This window comes from Hyaena hyaena, unplaced genomic scaffold (assembly GCF_003009895.1).
Source record: "Hyaena hyaena isolate Hyena2069 unplaced genomic scaffold, ASM300989v1 scaffold_787, whole genome shotgun sequence".
NCBI classification, from domain to species: Eukaryota; Metazoa; Chordata; class Mammalia; order Carnivora; family Hyaenidae; genus Hyaena; species Hyaena hyaena.
In genome coordinates this window covers 355,985-364,842 of record NW_024081417.1, presented here as the reverse complement: position 1 = coordinate 364,842, position 8,858 = coordinate 355,985, and the positions used below count along the sequence as shown (strand labels likewise).

Sequence of the window (8,858 nt, the reverse complement as noted above, 5' to 3'; positions counted from 1 at the left end):
TAGCTAAAGAAATCAAATCAGTATAAAATGGAATTTTGTAGTGGTCACGATTTCCTTTGCCAGATACTGATGATGCTGAGAATCTCTCCGCCTTTCCTAATTGTGTTTCCTCTCTTCTGAAATGCAATCTCCACAAGCTCAGAGATTTTTTTAAATTTTATTTTTATTTTTGAGAGAGAGAGAGTGAGAGACAGAGTGCAAGTGGGGGAAGGGCAGAGAGAGAGACAGACGGACAGACAGACAGACAGAATCCAAAGCACGCTCCAGGCTCTGAGCTGTCAGCACAGAGCTTGACACAGGGCTCGAACCCGAAAACCTCAAGATCATGATGTGAGCCAAAGTTGGACACTTAATGGACCGAGCCACCCAGGCACCCTCGGAGATTTTCACTGTGTCTCCTTCTTTCTCTGCCCCTCACTCATATTCTGTCTGTCTCTCTCTCAAAAATAAATAAAACATTTTAAAAAATAGGTTAGCAAACTACATACGTATTTAGTGAGAACTATGGACCTCCCAGTAAACAATGACTCTATCCAAACTCCTGTACCAAGAGACCTGACAAAACACTTAGCATAGCTTCTAGAAGATAAGGCCTTTGACCTTAGCATGATCCCAGACCCCCCTTAAAATGCCTGCCTGGCAAAGCTCAATGCTCCTAGGAGAACTTACTAGCCAATACCTGAAGTAGGTCCCTAACCTCCCTTTTTCCAACCATTTACTAAAAAGGGCTTATAATTGTGAATTCTTCCTCTGTCCCTTTGAAATATGTATGTATCTCCTACAATTCTGGGGTGTCTTTCTCAAGGATCTAGAAGCCATTTCTCGGGTCGCCTGGGTGGCTCAGTCGGTTAAGCGTCCGACTTTGGCTCAGGTCACAATCACACTGTTTGTGGGTTCAAGCCTGCTTCGGGCTCTGTGCTGACGGCTAGTTCAGAGCCTGGAGCTGCTTCAGATTCTGTATCTCCCTCTCTCTCTGACCCTCTCCTGCTCATGCTGTTTCTCTCTCAGAAATAAACAAAACATTTTAAAAAATTAAAAATAAATAAAAATAAAAAATAGAAGGCATTTCTTGGGGTGCCTGGGTGGCTCAGTTGGTTAATTGCCTAACTTCACCTCATGTCACGGTCTCACAGTCCATGAGTCTGTGCCCTGTGTCAGGCTCTGTGCTGGCAGCTCAGTTCCCACTGTGAGGTGTGGCTTACAGAGAAGAAAGGCCATGGAGCTCTTCAAGGGTACCGGGGCTTCTCTTACAAATGTATTTCCCAAAGTATTAGTGAAAGGTATATCTTATGGCCCCTCTGCCTCGTGTGGGTAAATAGATCTTAAATGACAAATACGCTCTAACATCCAAATCTCCCTAAGCCTTTGAATCCCTTCCTGTACAGTAATCCTCGGGAAGTAGGGCCTTTCCAGCTCTCTCTTGATGGGCCTTCTTTTGGTCCATGGTGCAGCCAATCAACTGACCAACCAACCAAACTGTTAGAGGGCTTTCTAACTCCTTGAGTTACAGATGCAGCTCGGAAGGAATTAGATGTAGAGTCTCTGTTTTAGGGGCCCAAATCTATAAATTTTAGGGGCCCAAATCTGACACAGATTTATGGTCCTTCGACCATTATTCCACACCCTTTGTTTTCATTCCCCGATTTCTGCTTGTATAATTTAGAAAACTCAAGCAGTTCTTATGGAGTGTAACACACCTTCTCTTGGGTCACATTTTGTTATCTTACCTTTAGGAGTCCGCTGACATTTGAGTCTAATTATAAGTCTAAAACCAAAGAGGTGGGTCCTAAGGAGAATCAGCATTGTTTTACAGCCTCGGGGAAGGCCATTACCATTTCCTTAGGCAATGCTGTTAATTCCCTCAGTGGTGGATACCCCGGGGGTGGGGATGGCCCGGCTGTTGAGAAGGCCACTTCCACTAGAGAAGGAAAGACCTTTACAACTAGCAAAGAAGACTCATCAGAATTTAGGATCTCAATGATCCCATTGTCACCAAGGTCTTCCCACACTTCCCAGCCCAACTTACAGGATCCCAGACGCCCTGTGAGGCTGCGAGTTCAATTTGTGTTGCAACTCAGCCAATCACAGGATGAGGTTTTGTATTTGATTTTTGGCAATTTTAGTCCTGTGTCTACAGGAGATAGGGGGTCTCCCACAGGGCTCGCATGGAAGGTCCTGGGTCATTTATATGATGTTGTGAGTTGGGAAATCAAATTCCTGAGCTCCTCCCTTTCTTTCACCACTTTGTCAAGCAACATTAGGAACAACTAACCAACATCACTATGGTCCTTAAGTTTCCAAAAATGTTTGGAAGTATCATGTACAGAATCACTTAGCTCCTTGCTTTCTATAGGTGATTGAGTAGGAGCAGCCAGTGTAGATGTTTTACATATCTACATAAACAGTTCACCCCATAGACTATCAGTGCTCTCTTTACAACTGGAAATACAGTCATTAGTGAATTGGAATCTAATCATATCTGAGAACAAATTCCAGAAACCCAAGAACCAATCAGGAAACTCCTCCATAAAATTCTGTTCCACTAGAACCACTCTTGCTACCCAAATCTATATTAATTATTGCTCTCCGAAGAAACAGAACCAAAAAAAAAAAAAAAAAAAGAAACAGAGATGGGAAGAGACTTATTATGACAGATTGCTCATATCCTTATGGAGGCTGAGAAGTCTCCTGACCTGCAGTCTACAAGTCTACTGGCCTCTCTTATAGTTGTAGGTCAAGCCCGAAGCCCTCAAAACCAGGGAACCAATAGCCAAGAATGAGCGAAAACAGATGTCTCTAACTAGCCTTAGACTACTTACTGGCGTCTTACGGGAGCTTTTATGCACTAACAGGCCCTCAATGTTGCATATTTGTAAATGACAGTCAAGAGGAAATTTATCAAAACATAATCACAGCCAAGGCTCAGGCCCAAGAAGCAGCTCGTAGCTTATATTCCACCAGAGAAAGATTGGTTTGAATCTCTTTTTTAAGTGTTTTCGTCCACTTACTAGATGGCCTAGGCCACTTAAGGGACTCACCTTCTTCATGTTATTTCTTCTTTTTTTTTTTTAATTTTTAAAATGTTTTTATTTGTTTCTTGGAGAGAGAAAGAGAGAGAGACAGAGAGAGAGAGAGACAACGTGAGCAGGGGAAGGAAAGAGACACAGAATTGGAAGCAGGCTCCAGGCTCCGAGCTGTCAGCACAGAGCCCAACATGGGGCTCGAACCCACGAACCGTGTGATCATGACCTGAGCTGAAGTCGGACGCTTAACCGACTGAGCCCCCCAGGCGCCCCTTCATGTTATTTCTAATGGTCATTCTTTTAAGAGCATCGGTGTCTTTGTGGAGCAGCTGTGCTCCTACTGCTGCTCCCAGCACTACTGGCCTCCTTGGTCAACTTGCTGACCACCTTGACCCCCAAACCTCACAGAGCGGGAAGCAACGATCGGACCTTTCTCAAGGACTCGGCGTGACAAATGATGCTCTGTGAGAAAGACGTCTGCTCTTTCCCCTGATAAAACAAGGGACTGAGAAGGGCAGCACTCTGGGCACGGCTCTGTCCACACCCCTTCACTGAGAGACCTGACCAAACTCTCGATCAGCTTCTAGAGCAGCTTAAGGTCATATCTCTAGCATCCCCTGAGGCCCCCTTAAAATGCCCGCCTGACAGAGCTGAGCGCTGGCAGGAGAACTTACTCGCCAGGACCCGAGACAGGCCCTTAGCCTCCTTTCTTAGAGCATCTGCTAAAAAGGGCTTAACATTGTGAACCCCCCACCTGTCCCCTTGAGGGGGTATGTACATCCTACCACTCGGGAGTCTTTCCCAAGGATCTGAAAGCCACTCTTCTGAGATGACATTTGCAGGAAGGATAGGACTTCTGTCTCTGAGGCCCTGTGCAAGAGGCTAGCTTCCTGGACGACAGACAGAGGGCAGGCGTCTGCTGCTCTAATCACATGGTACCTTTGTACTCTTTCACCTCCCTGATCTACTTGAGTCCTGCATGGTCCTCTCCCTAATCCTTTGTTCTCCCTTTAAAACCTCCATTTATCTGTGTGCAAATCAGAATGGAGTTCAGCTCTTTACCCTATGGCTCATAGTTACTGAACAGAATTTGTTTTCACTGCTTTAACTAATGCCCAGCTTTATCTCTGACACTGGGTAGGCCATACATACATGCACAAAGAGAGAGAGAGTCTAATTAGATATTGTGACATTGACTCTTTGCTCACTATCGCATATTTCCTTAAATTTTTATTCTTAAGGACACCTGGGTGGCTCAGTCGGTTAAGCATCCAACTAAGGTCATGGTCTCTCGGCTCGAGTTCGAGCCCCACATCAGGCTCTGTGCTGACAGCTGAGAGCCTGGAGCCTGCTTCAGATTCTGTGTCTCCCCTCTCTCTCTCTGCCCCTACCCTTCTTGGTCACTCTCTCTCTCTGTCTCTCAAAAATAAATAAATGTTTAAAAAAATAAAAAAAATTACTCTTAAGTTTTACTCTTAAATATATATTTATATGTATATATCAAGTGTTTATATACATATATAAAATAAACATATATATATATTATATATGTGTATTACTCTGAAATCTGATTTTCCTCTATCATCTGATGAAACTCAAGAAATATCTGTGAAATATATGAATGAATGACCATTTATATATTTTGCCCATTTTTCTATTTGGTTGTACATCCTTTAAAATTTTTTTTTTTAAGTTTATTTATTTTTGAGAGAAAGAGAGAGAGAGAGAGAGTGCATGAGCAGGGGAGGGGCAGAGTGAGAGAGAGGAAGACACAGAATCTGAAGCAGGCTCCAGGCTCTGAGCTGTCAGCACAGAGTCCAATATGGGGCTCAAACCCACAAACCAAGAGATCATGATCTCAGCCAAAGTCAGAGGCTTACCTGACTGAGCCACCCAGGTACCACTATGTTATTCACTTCTATATATTAAATATTTGTCACTATTTATTCCTCCAAATTTGTCTAGACGCCTAGAGTACAATTTCCCTCTTTATATTTATGAATATTTCTCTTTTTGATACATATTTTTATGTATGCCTATTTGGGTTTAAATATCATAACTTGTATTATTTGTCAATTAATATAACTGTCTCTCTCAAAAATAAACATTAAAAATTAAAAAAGAATTGAATAACATACAATGCATCAATGTTTTATGTGAATAAGTATAGTAGTTTCTTGATAAGGGGCGCCTGAGTGGCTTAGTCGGTTAAGTGTCCGACTTTCGCTCAGGTCATGATCTCGCGGTTCGTGGGTTCGAGCCCCGCATCGGGCTCTGTGCTGACTGCCAGCTCAGAGCCTGGAGACTGTTTCAGATTCTGTGTCTCCCTCTCTCTGACCCTCCCCTGCTCACGCTGTCTCTCTCTCTCTCTCCCCTAGAAATAAATAAAAATATTGAAAAAAAAAAAAGTTTCTTGATAAGCATGCTATTGTCCTGATTAAAAAATACTGTTTCAGGAAATATTTAATATTTGATCACATTTTACTTGTTAAAAGTCAAATATATCAATCAATAAAATTTGTATTACTTACCTAATTCTTCTTGAAAATCTTTTATTTTTTTAAAAAATGTTAATGTTTGGGGCACCTGGGTGGCTCAGACAGTTGAGTTTCTGACTTCAGCTCAGGTCATGATCTCGAGGTTCACAAGTTCGAGCCCCGCATCAGGCTCTGTGCTGACAGCTCCGAGCCTGGAGCCTGCTTTGGATTCTGTGTCTCCCTCTCTTTCTGCCCCTTCCCCACTCCCACTCTGTCTCTCTCTCAAAAATAAAGATTAAAAATATTTTTGAAAAACAGCAAAACTTTCCCTTTTAGCCTTCCGTACTGTGGGTTACAGCTGTGAACAATTAAAAGGATCTGTCGCCTTCCATCAAGGCTGATTAATGACCTGGAGAAGAAATTGCCAGCGTGAGAGCCTTCTAGGCACCACACGTACAGCCACACCTGAAACTGCTCCTGCCAATGTGGGGAAGCATCTTGTTTTTGGTTTTTATATTTTATAAACGTAGACTTTCTGCAATTAATTTCTATTTGTTTAAACACTGCATTCAAATATTATTTATTTTGATCACAGAAATTTTTGCACCCCCTTAAATCGCTCCCGAGGTGAGAGCTTCATTTTCCTCACTCTAATCCTGGCACTAATTAAAAAGAACTCTTGATTTTTGTTTTATTTGTTTGTTTGTTTGTTGTTGTTGTTTTTAATGTTTTATTTATTTCTGAGAGAGAGAGAGAGAGAGAGACAGAGCATGAGCAGGGAAGGGTCAGAGAGAGAGAGGGAGACACAGAGTCTGAAACAGGCTCCAGGTCTGAACTGTCAGCACAGAGCCCGATGTGGGGCTCGAACCCACACACCGCAAGATCATGACCTGAGCCGAAGTCAGACACTTAACCGAGTCACCCAAGCGCCCCTGTTTGCCCTGTTTGTTGTTTTTTAAAGTAACCCCTACACCCAACATGGGGATTGAACACACAACACTGAGGTCGAGTCTTACGCTCTACTGACCAAGCCAGCCAGTAGAGTGGGTGCTCCCCAAGAACCCTTTTAATTTAATAAGGTCACCACTTCAAAAGATAAGTGAACAGCACTAAAAAAAAAAAAAAAAAAAAAAGCAGCTTAAAAACACTGAAACAAGAAGTGTGACTACAGCAGCACTTGAAGTGTCTTGTGATGATTTAGGTGTAGAGGTTGGTAGAAATTCTTAAATCTATCAATGGAAGAATGGGAGGTTTATCTAGCCCTTTCTAGATTAAGAGGGTCTCTTTCTAAGCAGTGATGCAATTTGTAAAGATAAAACTTCAGAATCACAGAAGATTAAATAAACAGGTGGGGCCATCCAGGTTGATGATATAAAACCATCCCTGAAGCTGACTGCCTCCCGATCTAACCCTGAGGCCTGAGGGCCCCCTTCCGGCATGGCTCAGGATGCCTCTCCGAACAGTAAGTGCCGCACACACCTGACTGAGGCTTCCGCTTCGGTGGTTTGGGGAAGAAATTAACGAAAAACTTAGTGGGCTGGCCACAGCGTGTGGGAGTTCCGTTTTAAAACTGTTTGTTGGGGCGCCTGGGGGGCTTAGTCGGTAAAGCGTCTGACCTTCGCTTAGGTCATGATCTCGCGGTTCGTGGGTTCGGGCCCCGCGTCGGGCTCTGTGCTGACTACCAGCTCGGAGCCTGGAGCCTGTTTCGGTCTGTGACTCCCTTTCTCTCTGACCCTCCCCTGCTCACGCTGTCTCTCTCTCTCTCTCCTAGAAATGAGTAAAAATATTAAAAAAAAAAAAAACTGTTTTTGGGGCGCCTGGGTGGCTTAGTCGGTTGTGTCCGACTTTTGCTTAGGTCATGATCTCACGGTTCGTGGGTTCAAGCCCAGCGTCGGGCTCTGTGCTGACAGCTCAGAGCCTGGAGCCTGTTTCAGATTCTGTGTCTCCCTCTCTCTCTCTGCCCCTCCCCTGTTCACGCTGTCTCCCTCTCTCTCCTAGAAATAAATAAAACATTAAAAAAATTTTTAAATAAATAAACTGTGTTTAATGTTTATTTTTGAGAGAAAGACAGTGTGAGTGGGGGAGGGGCAGAGAGTGAGTTGGGGAAGGGCAGAGAGAGAGAGAACTCAAAGCAGGCTCCAGGATCTGAGCTGTCATCACAGAGCCTGACACAGGGCTCAAGCCCACAAACCGTGAGATCATGACCTGAGCTGAAGTCAGATGCTCAACCGACTGAGCCACCCAGGCGCCGTTTGTTTGTTTGTTTGTTTGTTTGCTTTAATGCTTATTTATTTTGGTGGGGGGTGGGGAGAGAGAATCCCAAGCAGACTTCACAGAGCCCAACTTGGGGTCCAGTGTCACAAAATGTGAGATCATGACCTGAGCCAAAATCAAGAGTCTGATGCTTAACTGAGCCACCCAGGTGCCCCCCATTTTCAAACTTTAAAATAACTGTACTAGGGTTAAGAAAAACTTTTTCTTACATGATGAAAAAAATATGCTGTTTTCTATGTATTGCACTTTGGCAATTTCAGAAAGATACAGCATTCATGAACTAAACAAAACAAGATTCTTGCTTCGTGAAGGAGAGGGAGAGAGGCACACTGAAAAAAATTGCTAAATTAAAAAAAGGGGGTCAGCTAAGCATCTGACTCTTGATTTCAGCTCAGGTCATGATCTCACAGTTTGTGAGTTTGAGCCCCACATTAAGCTCCAAGTTGACAGTGCGGAGCCTTCTTGGGATTCTCTCTCCCTCTCTGCTCCCCTTCTGCTTGCTCTCTTTCTGAAAATAAACAAACAAACAAAAGAGAAACTATGGGAGGCATGAGAAATTGCAGAGACCAGAATGTCTTTGGAATCAAAGAAGCTTACAGACTTCTCCCTCAAGACTGAATTTTCCCTTGAACTTTGGATTCGTCTGTCTCACTTGTTTGTCCCTAACAAGGTCTCAAACTCAGCATGTCCCTCTATGTTTACACCCAAACTCTCCCTCCCAGAGTTTATCCTCACTGAGGACATGTCAGCTGCTCATGCAAAACACTCTAGAGAACATCCTTGACCTACTTTTCTCTCATGACCTACATCTAATCTGGCTGGAAATTCTGTTGATTTTAACTTTACAATATTTTAGGAATCTGACCATTTCTTGGTCCATCCCCACATGGCCCTGCAAGGCTATAATCTACCTCCTACCCTCCCCCCCTCCCAAGGTCTGGAATCTCACGCTTCTGCTTTATTCCAGACTGTCTAGCCCTCTGCTCTCTGTCTTTTTTTTTAAATATTTTTATTTATTTCTAGGAGAGAGAGAGACAGCGTGAGCAGGGGAGGGTCAGAGAGAGAGGGAGTCACAGACTGAAAC

At 43.6% G+C, this 8,858-nt stretch overlaps 1 protein-coding gene across 1 annotated transcript in view; it reads left to right on the top strand.

Moving 5' to 3' along the window:
• Positions 1–6,937: 6,937 nt before the first annotated feature.
• DUXA (double homeobox A) overlaps positions 6,938–8,858 on the top strand; it is a 13,945-nt gene continuing 12,024 nt past the window's right edge. Inside the window, exon 1 of the mRNA XM_039219004.1 lies at positions 6,938–6,962. Coding sequence (XP_039074935.1) covers positions 6,938–6,962 — 25 coding nt within the window. The remainder of the gene's footprint in view (positions 6,963–8,858) is intronic.